At 45.0% G+C, this 24,169-nt stretch overlaps 2 protein-coding genes across 2 annotated transcripts; one reads left to right on the forward strand and one right to left on the reverse strand.

Annotated features, from left to right (window-relative positions):
- Window positions 1-20,129: 20,129 nt before the first annotated feature.
- CCR75_003853 (uncharacterized protein) lies at window positions 20,130-20,755 on the forward strand (the record flags this gene model as incomplete). Its single annotated transcript, XM_067961945.1, has 2 exons — window positions 20,130-20,189; window positions 20,228-20,755. 2 exons carry the CDS (start codon window positions 20,130-20,132, stop codon window positions 20,753-20,755), a joined length of 588 nt encoding a protein of 195 aa, XP_067823420.1.
- Window positions 20,224-21,916, reverse strand: CCR75_003854 (uncharacterized protein). The gene is made up of 3 exons (XM_067961946.1): window positions 21,570-21,916; window positions 21,126-21,504; window positions 20,224-21,062 (listed from the first exon to the last, which is right to left on the reverse strand). Exons 1-3 carry the CDS (start codon window positions 21,838-21,840, stop codon window positions 20,975-20,977), a joined length of 738 nt encoding a protein of 245 aa, XP_067823423.1. The 5' UTR covers window positions 21,841-21,916; the 3' UTR covers window positions 20,224-20,974.
- Window positions 21,917-24,169: the final 2,253 nt, after the last annotated feature.

Genomic DNA, 24,169 nt, shown 5'->3' on the forward strand with positions numbered 1-24,169 from the left:
AACAAACACTTTTCACCACTCGAACCCGTCCATGTATGTGGAGCGGAAAAATCGGGTTCGTTTCGTTCGCCGAACGCGAGTCAACATCGTGACTTTGATCACACCCTCCATTATACAAGGAAAGACAGCGATTCCGTCGTCGCGACTTAGCGGTGACGGTCGATAATGTTTCTCGTAACCAGTTGAAAATTGTGCGCCAGTTGCGACTGATCAACTGGCGAACGAGAGGTCACATCAGTCCTCTCAAAAGAGCTGTTGACAGCTCGTTAAAGGATCTGATTCTTGGTGGAGGATGTAGTGGGACGTCTGATTCGTGTGCACAAGACTATTTCCCGACTATCAATCTTTAGCTCGGGACCATCAGGCTTTGGCAGAAGCCTTTGGCCGTTCCAGGGTGATTCGGAATCGGAAGAAGCCTCGTACTGATGGTACGCCCAACATTAAAACGTAGGACGCGTACGCATATACCGAGGCAGCTCCATCGAGTATGCATTGCCTTGGCGATGTAGTACACGAAACGAGCCGATATACCTGGGAAGTAAATTATTACTGCCCACATTCGTCATTACATGTTCTGGTATGTTTACCGTATACAGTTAGGACTAGACCATTAATCTGAATGAAAAAAAAGGTCCTTCCATTTTTGTTAGAGTTCGGTTTCTGTCGATTTCCGCATCAGCGATGTACGAAACGGACCACTTCTTCTCCTGCTGACTCAGTTCGTTCTTGTTTACAGTGCGACCGGTGTGCACTTCGAAGATTTCATTTTCCTTATTAGTGAGAGCATTATTGTTCTCACTTGTATTATTGTTTTGGATGCTGAGTCTTTCAGCATCGTTATCAAAGTCAGTAATAGCATTATCGCTATTACTGAGCTTGTCCACTTTAATGTCGATTAAACCAGTAATGATATTATTCGCATGACTGTTGAGTCAATGCGTGATGAGCAAAAGCTAGATTGATCTTTGCTCGAGCGAGCACCCCTCCTTGAATAATAGTTACTCTCAAACAAGCTGGGTAAACGTTGATGGCGTAAGCAAACACGAAGAACGGTGAAATGCATGCAAGTGATTGTTGATGGCAATTTCTACCATCGGCAAGAACTCGCTCCAACTCGTCAAAGAGTGGACGTACCGCAAATTATCTCTTCGAGGATACGATTTGCACGCTCTATCCGACCATCTGCTTCAGGATGGTCAGAAGTTGGCATTTTTAGCATTGTTCCATTGTTCCAAGTGATATGAACATGAGTTGCCAAAACTCCGCCGTTAATTTGACGTCTCGTTTCAGGACCGTTCACGGGGTAACTCATGGAGTCGAAATAACGCGTCAACACAGACAATATCACAGCCTTTGGCTGTGATCGACTCCGAGACTGCAGCAAGATGGGCCATCTTGCTGAAACGATCAACAAACACAAGAATACCATTATTCTTGATATCGTCTAAGGGATTCGAAGACAAAGTCCATATACACGGACTGCCAGCACTAGGCAGAGCTTGTAATGGAGCTCGGGACGAAGTACTGGGCGTCACCCGTTGACAAACTTCGCAAGCATATATGTGCTTGCGGACGAACTCATACTGGCATGGCACGTGAAGTCGCGGCTTGTCGTGAAATAGGTCTTTTCACGTCCACGATGACCACTTTTTGGTGCATCGTGGCACCCATACTTGATGCGTAAAAGCAAATCATCATGTGCGGGGATGACAAAACAAGGTGTCGCCAGCGATGGCTGTGTGAATACACTAAACCATTTGGTGTTGTGTATCGATCCGCTGAGGATCAATAAAATTTCGACAATCCTTTAAGGACTGTTGTGATGGATTTTAAGGTAATTTAACAACCCTTTACTAGCCTTATCTCTTTGATAGGCTCTTCTAACGTCGCCAAGTAATGCTGACGACGGAACACTTTTTGTTGCGACAGTGGCTTAATCTCAGTGTTGTTTTGCACAGCCGGCTCAAAATCGGGCCGGCGCGAAAGGGCACCAATTTTTATTCCACAGAGAAGTCGTACTCCACGAAGAAAGACAACTATCTCGCTATTTTGTGAGAGGTGTGAAGTGTTTACGGCCGTGCCAAAAGACGAATGGTCCGTATAAACAATAAATGGTCAATCTTCCAAGAGATAAACCTTAAACTTAGCCAGTGCATTTTGCATGGCAAGGACTTTCTTGCCATGCACTGGACAATTACGCTCAGCTGATTGAAGCTGACCGGTAGCAGATGACGCGCTCTGTGCCGTCTGTGTTATATTGCATTAACCCACAGCCGGTTGCAAATTCTCTGGCGTCACAGACTACCTGGCTTGGTTTGAATTCGCCAAGATTGGCAATTGCATCAAGCTTTGCTTCATTCCCTCATAGGAACGCTGACAATCAGCTTTTCATGACTAGGTTGCATGTTTCTATAAAAAAGAGGAAATATGTACTGTCATTTTTGGCATATGTAAGTACGCCGCTAAGCCGAGGAACTTTCGAGTCTTTTTACATCGACTTGCACAGGCCAGTCGGTGATCGCCTTGATCTTTTCCCGATCTGGAAAAAAATTCCGTGTTTGCCCGATGCATTTAAGAAGTGGTTTGTCGCTTGCAGCGAATATTCACTTCTTGAGATTTGCATACAACTTATGCTTACGCATTAGCTTAAGAGCCTTTCAGACGTGGGTACGGTGTACTTCAACGTCCGATTTTCCGTTCACGGCTCTACTATGAACGAAGACGTCATCAAAATAACTCGGTGCAAAATCCCGCACCAATATTAGGAGATTGGTTACACATCTGTTGAATGTAGCAAAGGCATTACTTAGCCTCAGTGAGATAAGTTGTAACGGGCTTAAGTTTCCTTAAAATTACACATACCCGTCAAGCACACTTTGTGTACTTAAGGGGATGGTTAATCTTTTAGATAAAGTAATTAGCCCCACCACTTGGGTGTGGTTCACATTGTGACCCACCCTTGTGCATGTGATACAATATGTGCATTCACATTAGGAGGGATGACGGCTAGCGTCATCCGTCACGCGAGGTATCGAGAAAGATACGCTCGCAATACATATAAGTGTTATCTACAGAGATGACATTTTATGATTGGTAAAAATAGGTATTTGTATACTTAATACGATTAAATATAAATCAGTCTGAACACTACTTCCTCCATGGTAACTGTGCACGAGGGCACGTCTTAATGCGACCACGCTCTACTTAAGCACACACCCTAGCACAGCGAGGAAGCGGTCCGACCGTAGTTTCTTGTGGGCAGTGAGGCAGTTGGGCGGGCGCCTTAGAGACATCACCCGACGCAATAAGTACTCTGATTACGTGTCTTTATATGAGCGGTGATCCGACTCCTGCCTACATAAGTAGTAACTAACATAGCATTCCGCTTGGGGTGCTTACTGCTGCTAACGGGATACCCTGTTCATGCATAAGGATCTGATAGAATCGATACTTCAAATTCATTGACGAAAAGATTGTAACCATTGACATACCATCAAAGATTACGTCATTTCGTGGCATCGGTGTTTGAGCAGTTACCGTTGCAGCGTTCAATTTATTGAACGCATGCACAATCTGCCACCCTCCTGTTGCTTTACACGTACAGAAGGTAAGGAAGCTATGTGGAGAGGTTGACGCCATCAAATGGCCCGCAGCCAAGCGATTGGCAAAGAAAATGTCGATCGCTACTACTTGTTTAAGAGGCAATAGCCACTTGCTCATGACACAGCATTTCGAACCTGGGATTTGGTTGATTTCGTGTCGAGTGCCTTCATCCTAAGGTAACTCGCACGGTACGAATTCAAAAAACACATTCCCCAATTCGCTCAAATCCTTATATAAAGAATTTGTCTTGAAAGACTCCCAAGAATGGGACGTAAACACGTTCCACCTGAGTCTTCTCATCGAGGACTTCCGTGCTACTGAGATCCCATTCGTTCTCAGGAAATATTATTGCCAACCGAATATCGGCCACGTACTTGTCATCTGCGTCAAGCACGCAGATCTGCTTGACTATGCCGCTACGCAGATCACGCAAGAACCGTTTTTAGTTCTAGTACTGGCAATTGAGTTATTTCCGAAGTTAACTTCAGAGGCGCTATCAAAACAAGCGTATAAGCGCCTACACTTGATCCGTTTTACTAAAACATCTAATGCCATAGTTTCCTGTTAGGAAATTTTTTCTAAAGGTGCCTGGGAACCTTTGACCACAGCTTACCGATTACTTTTTCCCGCAGATTCTTGAAGACTTATTCCCTCAAGTTTTGTTTGGGGAGTATCTCCCCCAACTGCCTCTAGCTGTTGTTGCACATCCACTGCGAGATTCTCTAAGATCGACTCTTCAGTCGATCTAGGACTGTCGCACTGTCTCTTATCGACAGGCGTTTTTAAATTTCTTGGATGTTCTTTCTGTAGCAGACATCATTTCTGTACCACTCAACCTATTCAAGTGGTCGAAAATGCCTACAGCCGTCGGTAGCTATGTCCACATCACAATGGTGGACCTTCGACCTTCAATAATGCCTGTTCTTGGGCACGGCCGTCAGGATCTTTACTCCACAGTGTAATGTGCATGCATTCTAAAAAAATTAATGCTGCAACTGTACCGGCTCAAACGACGATACCACGAAAAGACGTAATCATTGATCGTAATCAAAGGAGTACGATTTTTTCTTCAATGAATCTGATGGATGGCTTTTATCAGATTCTCATGCATGAACAAAATGTCACGTTCACATAAGTTGCGCTTCAAGCGGTATGCTATGGGAGTGGCTATTCATGCCGCAGGGACTTATTAATGCCCCTGCGACATTTAAAAGATGAATAAACATAATCTGTTGAGGTCGGTGAGAGATTTTGCATCAATTTACTTTGATGATGCCTCCGTTCATTATAGAGCCATGAATAGAGTCATGAATGAAAAGTCGGAAAGACAAGCCCCGTCATGACTTGATGCTGCCAGTTTATGCATGGCTCGTACTTTCTGGCCCATGGCAATCTAAGGATGATATCAAATTTGTCATCCAAATCTAGTACGATGAAATCTTCATCGCACTGTTTACCTTTAAAGTGTATTGGATACCAACTACACGTTTCTTTACAGTTAGAGATGCACCTGTTGCTAGGCGCACTGTCATCCTCGTTAGAGGATATCACGCTCAATAAGTTTGAGTCTGCGATCTTCTAGCGATTGGCGCCGAATGAAAGAGTTCGACGCCCCACAATCAACTAGAGACGTTAGTAGCAATTCATTTGCCACTGTGATGTTTAAGGTGATGATGTTAACCTCATCACCTGGGCAGTTACACACAATGTTTGTGTGTGAGAAGCAGTTTTTGTCAAATGGACAGCAATTTTTTTGAAGTTGCTGGATCAATAGGGCGCTCCGCATCCTTTCACCCCGACCGTTTTGTTACGATTCGCCTCGCCGTTACGATTTTGCAACAGCGTCGGATCCGCGTCGTCCGCTATTCATAACGGAAAGACGATCGTTTCGGTCAGTGTTTTTAGGCACTAATCGTGGGGCACTACACTTATAGGCGTAGTGTCTCGTCTTTTGACATCAATTGCATTTTTTGCAATCGTTTGAAACTAGACGAGCGAGGCTTCTCGCTCTCTACATACGAGAGGTCCATGGGTTCTAGACCTCATTTTTTGTCATCTAGGAGAACGATAAGCTCCAGAGTGAAAGAAAATCTGTTTCAGGCTGAACTCCTCCTTTCCTCATACAGTGGCCGCTTGATCTAGCGTCACTAGTTCTAACCAAGACAGATGAGTCTTGATAGGACCGTCTGCAATACCTTGAGTAAACAAAGTTACCTGTGTCTGTCCATCTGTGAATAAATCACGATACAACTTCCAAGGTATCGTGTATGTTGGGCGTGAAGATCACGCTTGCCCTGCTTCAAATTCAGGGGCTCTGCTCGAGCCCTGAATTCGGCACGTGGCGGCTTAAAAATTTGCCTAAGCCGGAACGTAAAGACGTAATGCGACCTAAAGATAAATGGGTCGCGAAACTTGAGCGCTAGGGCCGAAGATTTGGCACGTCCTGCTTAGTTGGACATGCCAAATAACACTTCGTCGCATCTTCATTGATGCGGCGAGTTTCAATGGCGTCGACAAATTCGACAACTATCCTAAACGGGAGTCACCTCCGACTCCGTTACACTTAGAGACTTCATTTATTGAGCTTTTCGAGTTGACGCGGAAGCGTTGACCCGCTAGCAGCATGTAGATGCTGATGTCTCAGCAGCGCTAACTGTTGAGCATCCGGTTCTGTCAACACCTGTAGCAGAGCTACCTCGATCCTTTCGTCAGAGGTAGACTTTTAGACTCAGAGTCTCTTAGTTCTATATAACTAATGGGTTTAACATTTCAGGGAGTCACAGAACTTCTTTAAGCTTAATGAATCCTAGTTCAAGGGATTCAGGGTTCGTAGAACCAAGTGGCAACTTAGTGCTCAAGAGTATATACCTTAGAAAGGCTTCTATCTCTTACAGATCAATTCGCAAGTCTTAGCAAGGCACTTAACGCTTTGAATACAAAAGGGGAACTGCACTTTTTTTAATTATTCAATATGCTAGCTAATTTAAAAATAGATTTCACTTGCGCTAACTGCGCACTCCATTTGGATGGGTCAGATTTATATCTGGCGGCGACCACATTTGTTATTCATAATAAATGGTATTTAAGTAACTAACTATTTCAAAATTAGATAAAAGGGTACTTTACCCATAAAGTCAATGTACCACGACAACGGTTCTTCAACCGACGTGTGTCCCATTACACCCTTCCCCATCAGACTGTTGACACCGGGTGACAACATTTGCTTCATTTCCTCTTTGAGGTTGGAACCTAAGCAGCTAACCGTTCGGTTTTGTTTTTCTTTCCTTTGTCTCATGACAATCAAGCGTGAGTCACAGACTCTTAACACCTTCCTCGATGATGAGGGAATGGTGGACTTTGTAAGTCACTCTCCATCAGAGGAGGAGGATAAAGAGCGTCGTCATTTCACGCCTTCTCCTCCGGATAAACGTCGGCGGGCACCAAATTTGTTTCTCAGAACGTCGTGCCAGTGATGTCTGAACTGCATTGAGCAGGACACGGGACCCTGAGTCTAACATCATTACGAATCCGCTTGATGAAGAGCAAGAGCGAGCAATTCTCACAGAGGAAAAAGCTCGTCGTCGAGCTGCCGAGATAGCGAAAGCTATAGCTCATAGTGAATTTAAATTCACTCCGCTTAGTGCGGACGAGCGTCTCAATGAGATAGCGGGTCACAGGTTGGCCATCTCGATCTCCGGAGACGAAGCGAGAATGCCGGAGGAGATCGCTGCTCGCGACGCTCTTCGTGAGCGATACCTTATGCCAAAAGAAGTGACGCGAAGTCAGTATCTGACGCGTTTGCGTGATTAAGCCCGTGGGGCTTCAGTGACCGCCATGAGGAAAATTCCAAATGTTTGTTTACAAACGAAACAAGGAGTGAAAACAAAGTCTCATTTGAGAACTGGGTCGACCGGGCCCTCCGCCTTCGTAAAAATTTGGAATACCAGAGAGTCTGCAGATAGGGCTGATGTTCGTTTGGAACGGAAGCTTCGCTTCGATTTCGCTAAGTTTAAGGCCAAAGGCCAGATACGTTCGGCATTCATGCCACAAAACAAAGAAAGGCATAGCCGATATTTCAGTGCTTCGGTTGACCGTACACCCATGGATCGAAGCCGCACTGAGGCTATAAATTCACCTAATCCACGTCTATTGGTGGGAAGCGTCGTTTGATGCGAGGTGACCCTGAGCTTGGCGCTCAAAAACGTCAACGGCGCGCGGGCAATCTTACCGAAGAGGTACCATGAACTCCCAAGAGTTTTCAGAAGAGGGAAACCCTAGCCACTTCACCAGATACTGGTATCGACCCTTACGACGACGTCACCCTTAAAAGTTTCTGTACATGAAACCGAAGGTTCTCTCGCGCATCAAGCAGCGCGGGAGGGTGCCGAAATTTCGGCGGAAGCATTTGCTGCTCTATGTGCAACTTCTTCGTGAGGTCATTGCTCGGGTAGAAAGCTCTTGTGACGCGGTTCGGGACCGTCCTACAAGGCTGGAGCGTCAGCAACCTCGTTTAGAGGGCCAGCTGGACATCCTGGTGAGGATGCAGCAATCTGCGGCACGACCGCCTGTCTCGGCGCAAGCGCCTTCAAGTTCACGTGGGAAGGGTCCCGATACGGCTTATGCAAGCCAACGTAGAACACTGGTGTGTACGCAGCTTGCTAGGAAAGTTTAACGTATAAGCTAGCCCCTTCTTGGCCACGACCGTAAATGGTCCAATAAAGCGCGGGCGCAATTATGTCTTGAAGACCGCGACACCAAGTTGGTGGGTAGATTTTAGCGTTTTGTAAAACTCGGTCTCCGAGCATATAAGAATTAAATACAGCTTCTGCATTGGTATCTGCTTGTTCTTTTTGTTTGTCTTGGCTATCATCCATCGTATCCCTTACATGTCTTAAGACACTAAATCGCGTCGCGAGAAACTCGCTTACTTGGTTCCGAACGATAACAGGGCTGATATCAGCAAGCCTATAGGCTAATTCCCCCCCCATTAAGCCCTGAACCACGCAGTGGTATTGTTAACGGAACGCGTGGGTCGCATGGGTGGGTGACATTGTTGACATAGAATGGAGTATAGCGAGTAGAGGCATGTACAGCGTTTTTTAACGCAAACTCCACCACTGGGAGCATTGAGCTCCAGCGCTTTGGTGTCTGAGCACACACACTGCGAACAACGTCTGCAATGACGCGATTGGCACGTTCAGTTTATCCATCGGTCTGCAGATGATCCGCGGTAGACATGTCTAATCCGGTGCCAAGCCTTCGAAAAATTGATTTCCAGAATTTACCTGTGAAACGGGGGTCCAGATCAGAGACAATTACCACTGGCAAACCATGTTGTCGAAACACGCGATCAATAAACAGCCGTGCTGAACCTTCATCAGCAATGGTATCTGGCACAGCCGCTAACTGAACCATTTTGCTCAGTCGGTCAACAAAAATCACTACGCCAGAGTAAGCGACCGAATCTTACGGTAGACCGAAAACAAAATCCATACTAATAAACTCCCAACACCCTAGACTTGCCAGTGGCGCAGCAGCATGCGCCAAGGATTGAACCCGTTGGCAAGTTTCGCATGTGCGAACGTGTGTGCTGACCTATTTATAAAGTTGGGGCCACCAATAAATCTGGCTTACAGAGCCGTAGGTCTTTATATACCAAGATGACCACGAAGGACAGTACCGTGGGCCTCATGGAGGATTCAATTCTTTATATCCTCGAAAATTTAAAACCCGGTTCAGTGCTCTTTAGAGCTAGTAGCAGAGCTATACACTGTACATCCTTGGCATAAGCCGAACAGATTAATTCAGTTGTAGACGACATTATAGTCGTTAAATGAAAGAGCTCATAATCCGGCCTGATGATAACGCAACGGCCAAAGAATTCTGCTTGCCAGGCTTATACTTCACCTCGGAGTTGTTCGTCGAGATTGGGTTGCCACCATTTCCTGTTAGAGATGAAGCGACTTAGTCGCAGTGTGTAATGACGTGTGATCTATATATGTATATCAACCGGCTTGAAGCCGAGCAGATGAACTCTGAATTTGACGAGACCATACTTCATATCAAGTAACTCTTTGTCAAGAACTGGGTACTTCTTTTCCGCAGCTTTAAGCTGTTTAGATTTGAACGCAATAACACTACCACGCCCATCAGCATATGTATGTAATGCCAATGGCAAAATCTGATGCGTCACAGACGACGCTTAAAGGCTAATTTGGATTCGTCACTGCCAGAATCGGGTCGTGGATAACACTATCCTTAATTGCTTGGATATCATTATGCTCTGTGCTAGTCCAGCACCATTCTGGATTCTTTTTAAGGAGATTAGATAACGGCCTAGCCACGTCAGCGTAATTTTTGCTATATTTCTGTAGATAATTGGCGAGACACATCCACTCACGCAAATCCTTTGAAGTCTTAGGAACCGGCCAATCTACTATGGCTTTTTACTCAGCGGGATCCGCTCTAAGACCTCGCTTCCCATCGAGCTACCCTTAGAAAGGAATTTCTTCTGCGCAAAATTGCATTTAAGTGCATTGGCATACGATGTATTTGTGCGCATACACTCGTGCCCTGCTCGCAAATAGTCTAAATGGTTTTCCATATCCGACCGACCCTGCTCCGCACGGCTATGGACAAAAATTTCATCAAAATAAGTATGAGCATAACCTCGATGAGGGCGGAAGAGTTGCGTCACTAGACAATTAAATGTTGCTGGGGCGATGGAAAGCCCTTGTGGCGTAGCCAACCACTCCGACAACGTACCGCTTGGGGTGCTAACCGCTGCAAGCGGGATATCGCTAGCTCGCGTGGGTAGTTGGTAGTAACCATCGACTATGTTCAGTGCACTGTACATTGTACATCCCGCCATATAGTTCTGAAGAATATCCTTTCTAGGAATGGGGATTTGTACTGGTATAGTGATAGCGTTAAGCTTATTATAAGCTTGTACAATGCGCCATTTACCATTTGGCTTTTTGTCACAAATTGTCGGTGTCGAATGGGGAGATTTGCTCTCTCGTACTATTCCAGCCCCGTGCTTAGCACGGAAGAAATCTTTAATGACGTCACATTGCTCCCTTGGTAAAGGCCACTGTCGTGTGACACAGTATTTAGTTCTCAAAACCAAGTCAATTTGATGACAGACACCTCATTCCGGAGGTAAAACAGGTGGTGGATTGGTACATACCACATTTTGGAATTCCTTATATTCAAGGACTAAAACGGATTCGTAGGATCTTTAAGAATTGATGACCAACTCCGCGCACTAAGTGCAGCTTTTGTGTCATCCAGGACAGCTTCGTCCAGATTTGACGATGAGTTTAACTCAATCGTTGGTCGAATGACCACCATCTTAGATAAGACGCCAGTCTTTAAGGCTCGGCCGCACTCATCAATAGACATTTCGTCTAGCTTTAAAAGGGCATGTAACGAAAATATTGCCGCATGGCTTACTTCTCCCTCAATGTTACCGGCTACACCATTACAAGCGTGTTTTTCTCTGTCTTGGAGGAGAGACAATACGCCTCTTAGAGGCCGGGACATTGACGTCCCCGGGTTTTCCAGCCTGTAGTGGCTCTATACAAGACATGATGTCTAATTTGACAATCGTAAGGAGTTAGGTAACACAACATCCTTATCCAGCGAGCGTTTACGTGTCGCTTCACGTGTATTAGAAGGGTCTGACACAAAATGCCCTGGCGAATTGCCAATAGTGTCACTATTGCCACTCAGTATGGTACCACCTCGGTCTACCACGCTACGGTGGACTAAGACGTGCCACTCCACCTATCGCAGGGATATTGCATTCTTAAGGTCCTGGCGAACCGCCAATGGTGTCACTACTGAGGAGGACAATCTCCCTTTTTGGATCAAGCATATGGAGATGTCCATTGATTCCGCCTTGTTCTCAACAGAACGGCAGAAGGCAGCTATGGCCATTTCCAAACTCGGAGGTAGAGCGATGGAGTAAAAATTATCGTGCGGTACGTCCATAAACGACGCTTTTCCTTCATGGGATTCGAACGAATCCGCATTACGTGCGATGCCTGAAGCCTAACGAGTTATGTAAGGCAGGAAAATTCGAGAGCGAACGCTGAAACAGCAAATGACTAGTATGTTTGCACCGCCTGATCGGGCTTTTCGCATGCGAGCGCGGCTCCTAGCGACTCAACAGGGTAAACGAACCCTAGGGAACTATGTCCAGGAGCTAAAAGCTCTTATTGCATCTATGCATCAAGAACCAGTGCAAGAAGCAATTGTCGTAACAATCTTTATGGGGTCTCAATGAGGGCGTTGCCCGAACGAAAGAATTTCGATCTCATCCTGCTACTTTCAAAGAGGCAATTTTCATAGCGCTTCGCGCTGAGTTCGACTTTAAGTCTGCTCGTGTTAGCAGGCCTCTTTACTGAACAAGCTTTCGAGCACATGGGTACCGTCTAAATGACCGGAACCTACGGATCTAAGCCTCGTTGAGGAAGGGGTAGAGGCTTTTCAAGCTGTGGAACAGCCAAGTAGAAGCCGTAGATATTACATGTGCGGAAGCACGAAACATTTTCATCCGGTCTGTCCCCTGCAAAATACGCGTAAAGCTCGAAAGAGCACCAATTCCGACCTATACTAGAAATCTGGTACGGTGTGGGCAAACGTCGATACCCAGAAGGTGCGGGGCGCCCTACTGAGGAAGACCTAGGCTTTGTTGAAACTCTAGGGGGTGAGAGTAAACAGGACCTAGCTCCAATTAGTTCGGTGCGTAATGGCACGGGGCGTGAGTTCAAGCCTGGCTTGCTTGTCGATCAAGCGACTGTGATGGGCTTTGATCAATTTTAATTGACTCGGGAGCGTCTTGCAATTATGCTCGACGTTTTTTCTTGAGGAAACTCAACAATACGTTGAGGCACTTAAATTGCATGAAAGTGATACAATTACTGTTCGCTTAGCGACTGGGACTCGTATCACTGTTCATAAGGTTCCATTGAACTAAGGCATAAAGTTTCTGGACTTTGACAGAATGGAACGCTGCCTCGTCCATAATTTGGATTCAAGATATGATCTTATCCTTGATATGCCCTGGCTTGAGCCCCATGAGCCATGGATCGATTGGAGGTCTAAGACCTTAAGCGCCACGCGCAATGTTCTTAGCAAACTTTTGGAGAGTCAGGAACCCATCTTTGCTAGGCAACAAATGCGCTATTGGCGCGGATCATTGACTGATTCTGTCAGTGTTTTAGACATTGGAGATTGTCGGAGTTAATAAACTCCAATGTTAAAAACATTAAGTCTGAGCCCGACTCAGAAAAAGGAAAGGGAAAGGCACGTACTCTGTCGAGTGACACTCGTTGTAATAACAATTCACTGAATGCTGGAAGCATTGTTGGCCTAAGGCCGAGTCATGAAGGGTGTGTATTCCTGAGATACGTGGAGTGGCACGTCTAAGTCCACCGGTGTGGTCGGCCGAAGTTGCAGCACACTGAGCGTCTTTTCCCTTAAATGTCTTCACATTGATAGCTAAGGGGCGAACCTTCGGCTCGCTCGTCTCTTTGACGAGCGAACGACATGGCGCTAACGGCTGGCTGGCCTACGACCGAACTCATGCATTCGATCGCTCTCCATTTAAGGTCACTCGAATGAGTGAACCTACTATGCATTGCATAAGTAATTCACGTGTCAACCACCAAATAGAGATCTGGTTACAGGGTTCTTGCGGGGCATAAAGCTCCCTCCTTCTTCATCCAACATGACTAGGTTGGATGAAACGAGCGTAGGCCGTTAAACGGACTACGAAATGCTACCAGGTGTAACGGGGCACCCTTCGCTAGTACTGATAACAGTACTTGTCACGCTACACTGATTACAGTGAAGGTGGGGGCGCCTTGACTACTTCACGTACACGACGTGCAGAGGAAGGTTCTAAGTATCAATAAGTCTTAGCTACTATCAGTATATTCTAAGGCTATAAAAAAGAAAAAAAGTAAACTGTATTAATATATTCAGTTCTTACGTAACGATCTTCTATCTACTACTGACTTTGTTTTATTTTTAACTAACTATGTATGGCGCGTACTTGTGTACCGCACAATCGTGTCTTGTGACGATTGGCGGAGTTGATTCAAACTTAAATAAACCAATCAAAAGAACTGATGTCGTATTGCGTCAAAATTACCAAATTTGGTATTATTGGAAAAATTAGTCAAAATTAATAAAGATAACGGTTTTGTTCTTCGTTACTTATTACCTCTCTCCTAAAATTATATTTATTCTTTCTTTTGTAAGAAAAATATTTATGTAATAGGACACCCCGTTAAAGAGGGAGCTTTCAAGATCCTCTAAATGGCTATCACGCAACGCGTAAAAAGGTGCACTCATTTTGAGTGACCTTGAATGGAGAGCGAAAGAGCGCATGAGTTCGGTCGTAGGCGAGCCAGCCGTTAGCGCCATGTTGTTCGCTCTTCAAAGATACGAGCAATATGCGGCTTTAGCCGAGTTTATACAACAAGAACTTGACGGGCCCAAGAAAAAGAAGCCTTGCTTCACCAATAAGGCTCTATACACGCAAAGGTGTTGAGAGAACAGGATGCTCAACAGTTACAGCTGTTGAGACATTAGCATCTACATCTGCTAGCGGGTCAACGCTTCCGCGTCAACTCAAAAAGCTCAATAATTGAAGTCTCTAAGTGTAACGGAGTCGGAGGTGACTCCCGTTTAGGATAGTTGTCGAATTTGTCGACGCCATTGAAACTCGCCGCATCAACGAAGATGCGACGAAGTGTTATTTGGCATGTCCAACTAAGCAGGACGTGCCAAATCTTGGGCCCTAGTGCTCAAGTTTCGCGACCCATTCATCTTTAGGTCGTATTACGTCTTTACGTTCCGGCTTAGGCAATTTTTTAAGCCGCCACGTGCCGAATTCAGGGCTCGAGCAGAGCCCCTGAATTTGAAGCAGGGCAAGCGTGATCTTCACGCCCAACATACACGATACCTTGGAAGTTGTATCGTGATTTATTCACAGATGGACAGACACAGGTAACTATGTTTACTCAAGGTATTGCAGACGGTCCTATCAAGACTCATCTGTCTTGGTAAGAACAAGAGACGCTAGATCAAGCGACCTCTGAATGAGGAAAGGAGGAGTTCAGCCTGAAACAGGTTTTCTTTCACTCTGGAGCTTATCGTTCTCCTAGATGACAAAAAATGAGGTCTAGAACCCATGGACCTCTCGTATGTAGAGAGCGAGAAACCTCGCTCGTCAAGTTTCAAACGATTGCAAAAATGCAATTGCTGTCAAAAGACGGGACACTACGCCTAAAAGTGTAGTGCCCCACGATTAGTGCCTAAGAACACTGACGGGAACGATCGACTTCCCGTTATGAACAGCGGAGGACGCGGATCCGACGCTGTTGCAAAATCGCCGCGGCGAGGCGAATCGTAACAAAACGGTCGGGGTGAAAGGGTGCGGAGTACCCTACTGATCCAGCAACTTCAAAAAAAATGCAGCCCATTTGAAGAAAACTGCTCCTCACACACAAACATTGTGTGTAACTGCCCAGGTGATGAGGTTAACCTCATCACCATAAAAATTACAGTGGCAAACAAATTGCCACTAACGTCCCTTGTTGACTGTAGGGCGTCGAACACTTTCATTCGGCGCCAATAGCTAGAAGGTCCCGACAGCTGTGCACAAACAGAGGAAGCGGGTGACGTGGACATAATTACCGACGGCTACAGGCAAGCACAGGCAGCGTCGAAGGTCCAATATTGTGACGTATAAATAGTTATCGACGGCTGTGCACAAGCACAGGCAGCATCCAGGGTTCGACCACTCGATTAGTTAAGTGGTACGATACAAGGATGTTTGCTACAAAAGCAGTTTCCCAGAAAATTGGAAATGCCTGTCTACATGAGACAGAGCGGAAGTCCTGAATCGAATGGAAAGTCCTGGACGACTGGAAAGTCGACCGTAGAGGATCTCGCTGTGGTTGCACAACCATAGCTAGAGGCGGTTAGGAGATTACATTTCAATCAAATAAGGTAATAAGTCTAATAAACTTGCGGAAAAAGTCCATTAAAACTTGAGGGATAAGGATTTTAAAGAATGGAAGGATGTCTTCCCTGAATCATTTCCGTGCGAGTTGCCTAAGGATAAAGGCACTCGACACGAAAATGACCTAATCCCAGGTTCGAAATACTGTGTCATGAAGCAATAGCCATTGCCTCGTGAGCAAGTAATAGCGATGGACTGGCTCTTTGCCGACCACTTAGTAGCCATGTGAGGGAGTCAACCTTTCCACATAGTTCTCTAAACTTCTGTGTGCGTAAAGCAACAGGAGGGCTACTTACATAAGCACCCGCGCAATTATGCCAAAAGGACTTTTTAGTGTTTAAAAAATATATTTACTGGTAATGGAACGCTGATTAGTCAACATTTTTTAGGGTTTCAAGCAAAGCTTGATCCAATAGCCAATATTGGCGATTGTGTACCAAAGCAATTTTGCAATCGGCTATGCGTTAATGCAATATGACAAAGATGGCGCGGAGCGCCATCCACTTTCAAACGCGTCAACTTTAACCAGCTAAAAGCAATTATCTAGCGCATGAAAGGGACGCCTTGCCAAGAAATTTGCATTGGCTAAATTTAGGGTCTATCTCGTGGAAGACAGACGGTTCACTATTTATACGAACCATGCGTCCTTACGCACGGCTGTAAACAGTCCACGATCTCGCCAAGAATGGAGAAATGGTTGTCTTTCCTCGCGGAGGATAGTTTGATCGTGAAATATAAACCAGGACGACTTGATGTCGTCGCTGGTGCCCTTTCGCGCCAGTACGATTTTGAGCCGACTGCGCAATACAAGAGTGAGGATGAGCCCACCGTTGCAACAACAAGTGTTCCGTCATCAACATTACTTGACGACGTTTTGAAGAGCTTATCAAGAATATAAGGCTCTTAAAGGATGAAAGGATTACATTTAAGACCCATCACAGCAATCCGTAAAAGGATTGTCGAAATTGTATCGATGCTCAACGGATCGATACACAACACGCAATGGCTTACTGTATTCCACAGTCATTGCTGACGACACACCTCGTGTCGTCATCCCCACCCTAATATTTGCGATTATGCATCATGCATATGTGCAACGATGCACCAGTTAGTGGGCATCGTGGATATGAAAAAAATATCTCACGATAAGCCGCGACTTCTATTGGCCGCAAGCACATACGTGCTTGCAAAGTTTGTCAAAGGGTGAAGTCCAGTGCTTCATCCCGTGCTCCGTTACAAACTCAACTTCTTCCGGCAGAGTGATTACCAAACTTGATAATATTGGAACTACTAAGTCAAAATCAAAAAAGATAATAATTTTGTACTTCCCTATTTATTTCCTCTTATACAAAATAATATTAATTATTATTCCTCTTATAGGAAGTTATATTCATGTAGCGGAACACCCCGTTACACCACCCCTCCCTTGTACAAGATGACTGATAAAGAGAGACAGAGAGTACTTTTATGTCTATGTCTGTAAATTAGCCCTAGTTGTATATTTTTAATTTGAACTTTTAATTGCGCATGGTTTCGATACCCGTGCGCGTAGCCTGCGAAGTCGAAAAGCTGGCAGCTGCATGAACCAGTAAAGCTGCCAGTAAAGCTGCTAGTAATGCAAACGTTTCAATAGACGCTAATGGGTCTGCTGCGGGGAATGTGTCACCTCCTACTCCAAATGGAGGTGACTGGTATAAGTCACCTACTACTCCCATGGTCGGTGACTGGGCCGGCGTCATCGCCCGACTCGGTGGGAACTGTTAAGGTCTCCGGTTCAGCCAGGGTCACGTCCGTTAAACCTAAGGGACAACCAAGAGGTGATGACGAAGTTGTTTAATCCTTCGTCAGACCCTTTTGGTGCGGATCATCTGTGATGACTCCATGGACGATGATGACTCTGGTGATGTCGACAAGGTCACTTCGATAAGCATAGCACTGGTGGTGCTAGTATGCATCACCAGAGACGGAGCGACTTTAAGGATCACTCCGAAAGTAATGTTAGCGCTAAAATTAACATGAATCAACGGGAGAAAGACCACAATTTTTTGCGATTTGCTCCCGAAAAGAAACCTTGGTTGCCCTCTAAGGGCAACCTAACTCTTTGGTCTTGTATGACCAACAATCGATACCATATTCGGTTATTCGACTCATTAAGGCTTCACAAGTCAGATGAGGACGAGACGAAATTCTTCATCAATGATTTCTTCTGGCATCGATGGTTTACATGCAAGCAAGCAAAGGATGTCACTCTTTTGCTTCAAGCTTGGGAAGTGTTTTAGAGAATGTGAAAGTACAGGTCGCTAGACTCCTCGGCTTGACAAACTGGATGTTTTCCGTGACCGGTTTGAAAAATGGATTGTAGTCGGTGCACGCTACAAGCTGCACCGTTTGTCAAAGAAGGCGTGGGGGGACTCATATATATGCTGTTTAAAGGACGCGGAGTATGTCCCGAAGGAGGCCTTGAAGAATCTTACAGGAGAACATATATCTCTTCTGGTGTGCGCGAAGGGATTGAGATCCTCCAGTCCTTTTTACAAGCGCTCGTTCTCTGATGGACCATGTGTTGAGGAAGATGGGTCTTGTTGTAATGTGGAAGAACACCAGGAACGTCCATCATCAGTTGGTAACGAGGTTCCCAGCAATCATGCAAGAAGGGATATCCTCGCTAATGAACGAGGTAACTCGTCCAAACCCCTTCACTCCACGATGGTTCAAGAAGCGTTCAAGTAGGAAACGCTTTCTCATCACTCGCACTCGTTAATAGATGCGGAGGGGGGGATCGGGTTCGCCTCGTTTCAAGAACCCGAATCAACATCGTGATTCGAATTACATTCTTTATTATTTGAAGGAGGACATTGATCACGAGCGATCCCGTCGCCGCGAGTTAGCGGTGACGGTTATAAATGTTTCTCTTGACCAGTTATGATATTGTGGGCAGCTTGCAACTGATCAACTGGCGAATGAAAGGACATATCAGTCCCTTCAAAACGAGCGGTTGACAGCTCGTCAGAAGATCTCTTCCTTGAGAATAGTGGGGATCGTCTGGTGCAAGAGAAGCAAATTCTGTTCCGAGATATAAGTCTTTGTCTCGGAACCATCCGACTTTGGCGGATGCCCTTGACCGTTCCGGTGTAATCCGAATTGAAAAGAAGCCTCGTACTGATGGTACGGGCGGAGACGGCCGACATATAACGAAGGGTGCGTACGTATCCTTCGAGGCAACTCGATCGTGAACGAATTATCTTGGAGGTGGTGTACACGAAACGGCCAATAAACCTGGGTAGTAGTTTATTACTGCCCGAATTCGTCACTACGTGTAATGGCAGGTTTACCGTAGCCAGAAGGACTAGGTCGTTATCATTGAATAAAAGAATGTTTGCGCTTCCTTTTTTGTCAGAGATTCGTTTCTGTCGGCCCACCGCATCAGCTTTGGAATCTTGTATGAAACGGACCACTGCTTTTCTAGCCAGCACGAATGCTTCTGCTGACTCGGTTTTGTTTTTGTCTTCAGTGCGACCGGTTCGCACTGCGGAAACGTCATCCGTCTCTTTTATAAGAGCATTATTGTTCTCACCAGTGTTCTTCTTTTCGATGCTGAGTAATTTAGCATCGTTATCAAATGCAATAATAGCATTATCGCTATTACTGAGTTTGTCCACTTCAATGTTGATTGAATCATCGTTGGCATCCTTCACATTGACCGTAGAGTCAATGCGTGATGAGCTTTAGATAGATTGTTCTTTGCTCGTGCTAGTCCTCCCCCCTTGAATAAGAGCCACTCTCAACAAGGTGGATTAACGTAAGTGGCGAAAGCCATTCACGAAAAACGGTGTATGCTTTGTAGAAGCATGCACTGAAATGTTGATGGAAAATTCTTGCTCGTAAAAAGTGTATCCCTGATTTATCTATTCGAGGATACGATTTCCACGTTCTTGCTGACTTTTATTTTTAGGATAGTCAGAAGTTGACATTCCAAACTAAATTCCAAGTGATATGAACACAGATTGCCAAACTCCGCCGTGAATCTGGGGTCTTGATCTGAAACCAGTTGATAGGTCAACCCATGGAGTCGTAATAGCGTACGCGAGCACCGCTTTTGGCAGTGCCGACTCCGAAACTGCAACTAGATGTACCAACTTGCTAAACCGATCAACAAAAACAAGAAAACCATTATTCTTATGATCGGCTTCGAGGAATCCAAAGAAGAAGTCCATAAAGACGGACTGCCAACATTGACGCAATAAGACATTACATTAGTTCTATTGATTGGTTGGTTTTAGTTTTAATCAACCCACCAATCAATAATATACACGATTAGGCGTCGCGCAACTGTTATCAGTATTAGCAAAAGGTCCCCAGAAAACGTACTTACCTAAAATTACGCATGCCTATCGATGTATACTTAAGTATCCGGATACTCGTATCTTAAATTTGGAATCAATAAAAACATGACAGCAACAATCAAGAAAGGTCTGAAGTTGCAGAAATGTTTTGTGGCCGAGGCACGTCTTGCCTCACCCTATTTTACATAAACGACACTACCCTCGTTTGCTAACGACTTTCGTCTGTTGCTATTTGATCTAGCTCGCTCGAAATACTCGCCTTGAGTCGGAAGGTTTGCAAGTCATAACATCGCTTGCCAATGTTAGTCAGCGCGTGCCAGCTCTCTTACAGCCTCATGACGAGGATAGCCAATCGGAGGTTATGGGAGTATTAAAGTACTCCAAAAATACTCAAGAATTGTTGCTTCAGAAGCACTATTTGGCTTTGGAAAAAAGCCGCGCGTTTTTAAATGAAATCTTACGTGACTACCACGATTTGCTTCGCCACCTTCGGTCTCTTACAACCGAGTGTGTCACGCTCGTCGATGATGCATTTACCGAAAGCGAGAGCGGTAGCAACGAAATTAATGCAATCGCGTATCCTATAAAGTTGCAGGAGTGGATGGAAACGGTGCTAGCCATGGTGGAACACGAATTGCTACGAAAAATACGACTTGTGGCGGATATAGAGTACAGTGACACGGCGAGATTATGTGCCATAGTTAAGCAGTGGAGCGCATCTGGAGCGATGGGCAACATTGACACTGATTTTGGTGCGTTCTATTTTTAGACCGTTGCTTGATCGTGGACTAACTTTGGTATCTAAAAGTGCAAACAGGAGTGCAGTTGCCAAACGCAATTAGTTTGTCAACATCTGCGTCAAGCAAAGATCGAACAAACAAAAGCAAAAAGAAAAAAAAATAAACAGCCTAATTTCTACTTTCTAAGGCCACAATTTTTTTTTGTTGCCTCTGCGCACCCATAAGGCAATGCTGCCTTGCCTAATCCGTTAGACAAAGGGAATGCCACTAATTGTGCGCGCTCTGTATGCTTGATACTCGTTCGGAAAAAAATGAAGCAGCAATTGTTCCTCATAGCTACATTAAAAATTACAATATTAATAATGAAACAAAAAAACTTTGCAAAAAACACAGTCGTACGGAATGCGGTCGTGAAAGAAACTCCAAGCGACTAGAGTGTAGCCAATAGCACACAAAGGATTTGCCAGCAAAATCTGACTGCCAACAATCCACCAGAACCAGCCTAAATAGCTCGGGTGGCGAATATACCGGTACACTCCGTGTGTCACGAGTTGGTGCTCTTTGCGTTTAAAGTACTCGATTCGATGGGAAAAGTTGCTCGCAGCAGTGCTCATGGCCGACACGCGGAAGAATTGCCCCACCACAATCAAAGCCAGGCCCACGGGTCGCACATATGGATGCAACTTCCAACCCGGTACAAAGTGCAATTCCAAAAAAAATTCCAGGCAACTTAATAGGACCGCTAGGTGATATTCCCGACTGTGGTTAAGCAAAAAGGCTGCAAAAAAACATGTTTTTTATAACGGCTGGGGCTACTGCTGAAATATTGCAAAGAAAACATACACTCGTAGCTGACATTGGCCGGACGATAGGCGGCCGTGAGCATAAACTCCATTAAGTGGAAAAAACCTAATGCCAAGGCGTATAAGCTCCATTGCTCAAGGCACCGCCAACGCAATGTTGACGTAATGCCGCGGGATAAGTCCGTGAGTGCCACAAAGTGCGCATAAATTAGAAGCGAGGCATGCAAAGCCACGAAAACTCCGATCCCAAAGGCTGCGAGCGCTACTTTGCCCAGTCCGCGGTCGGACTGAAAAGCTTCCGAGGCATACATGGCCACGCAGCCAGAAGTGGCAAAATATAGAATATCGCCGTCTTTTAAAACTGTAATTTATTATCCTTTCGATGGTGACAATTGGTCGACGGTTTTTATCCGACAACTTTCTCCATCAAGGAAGCAACAATTGACCAGACATTATAAAAGTGGCACATTTATGTATTTGAAACTCAACCCATGACTTGAGATTTTAGAGAAAGGAGCCGACTTTTGTATTTCGTGAGTGTATTCATGGCTCGTGCTACTTTAAACGCAAGGTTTGCTCGCGTCCACCTAGCCCATCTCGTGTGTATGATGAGGGAATATGCTTTATAACCTATCACTTCAATAGATTCTGCACGTTGGTGGTTGACCCTTAATCTTGTGTGGTAAACACTAGAAAACCTAGGAATAAAATGGCTTCAACACCAGACTGATAAATCATGTTTAATGTCATTGTTAAGATAAAAATCTACATTATTGTTACTATTAAGAAGTTTCTCACAACATTGATACTGAATATTACCTTATCAGTTTATGGCGTCATCCACCATTTAGAATATTTTTTGATATTTCTAATTTAGGTAAGTAAGGACATAAACGCATACTTGAATAAGGAATTTCATAAGAAACTTATTAAAGTTTGTTTCTCCTTTTGATCTAAAGGGTGACGTTGCTTCTTAAGGCTTGCACAGAGATCTCAATGAGCTAGAAGCCGTCTAAAGCCACATACCCTTGGCATTAGTCGCCGTGTGATTCTAAAAATCAATCGTCCTATTAATTAGGACTAAATAGCTCTGTGAGCTCGTATAACTCCCTGAGTCGTTTTTCGGGGCGTGAAAAAAGAAAATTTAAGCCTGTAAGTCTTCTCTGACTCAAGAGGATTAGGTAGCTCGGCAACTAGAACCAAATTTACACCTGTCTTGAATCATTGCGTGTATTAATTACGCCTTCGCCAGGCTATCATTAATGATTTTAGCAACATTTCAATGGCTCGCTGTTGTATTCACTCGAGAGTCCACTTGATCACCTTACATTGGTTATTACAGCATTCATTTGGGTTTTTTATGCTTTTCACATTTCGGATAGACCTTGCCAATATTCATGGAGAGAATCACTCGACCAACGCACATTTTCTTACCCTTTTACTAAGACTGCAATTGCGATCTTTATCGGAGGCTTGCATTGTAGATGTAAGGGTGTAACGGGGCACTACGACTTGTACTGCTTCACTACAAGATCACTTTGCACTGCTTCAGTTGCGAGTGGTGCCTAACGTTATTTCACGTACATGAGATTTGCATACAACTTAAGCATTCGGAAAAGTGTAAAAACGTGACGAACGTTAGTTTTATAAACTTCCACGTCCGTCTAACCGTCCATGGCCCGACTATGGACGAATACATCGTCGAAATAACTCGTTGCGAATTCTCGCATCGGTCTCAACAGATTTGTTGCGCATCTGTTGAATGTTGCAGGGGCGTTACTAGGCCCCTGAGGTATTACTAGCCATTCCCAGAGTATCCCACTGGGAGTGCTCACTGCTGTGTACGGGGTGTCCCGTCCACGCATAAGAATTTGATAGAACCCATCCATCAGATCCATATACGAAAAGATCGTACTCTTAGACATACCATCTATGATTACATATTTTCTAGGTATCGGCGTTTGAGCCGGTAGAAGTGTATATTCGCTGCAAGCGAAATACCACTTCTTGGGTGCATCGTCGGTAAACACGGCGAGCGCCATGATCCCGAAAGATCAAGGCAATCACCGACTGGTCAGTCCAGTCGATGTCAAGAGACTCTGAAAGTTCCTTGGTTTAGCGGCGTACTTGCACAAGTACTCTCGCAATTATGCAGATATGACAATTCATCACTCTCGTCTCTTGAAAAAAGACGAGAAATGGTTATGGAACGCTGATTGTCAGCGTTGTTTGAAGGTATCAAACAAAGCTTGATGCAATCGCCCATCTTGGCGATTGCAGATCAAGACAGACCATTCCATGTGGTCTGTGACGCCACGATTTTGCAATCGGCTGCGCGTTAATGCAATACGATACAGACGGCGCGGAGCGCGTCGTCTGTTACCAATCGCGTCAGCTGCAATTAGCTGAACGCAATTACCCAGTGCATGACAAGGAACTCCTTGCCATGAAATATGCATTGGCTAAATTTAGGGTCTATCTCCTAGGAGATAGACCGTTCATCGTATATACGGACCATGCGTCATTACGCACGGCCGTAAACAGCCCACACCTTTCGCAAAAAAATGGCGAGGTGGCTAACCTTTTTCTCGGGGTATAAATTCTCCTTCAAATATAAATTATGACGATTTAACGTCGTCG

This window comes from Bremia lactucae, linkage group LG13 (genome assembly GCF_004359215.1).
Source record: "Bremia lactucae strain SF5 linkage group LG13, whole genome shotgun sequence".
NCBI classification, from domain to species: Eukaryota; Oomycota; class Peronosporomycetes; order Peronosporales; family Peronosporaceae; genus Bremia; species Bremia lactucae.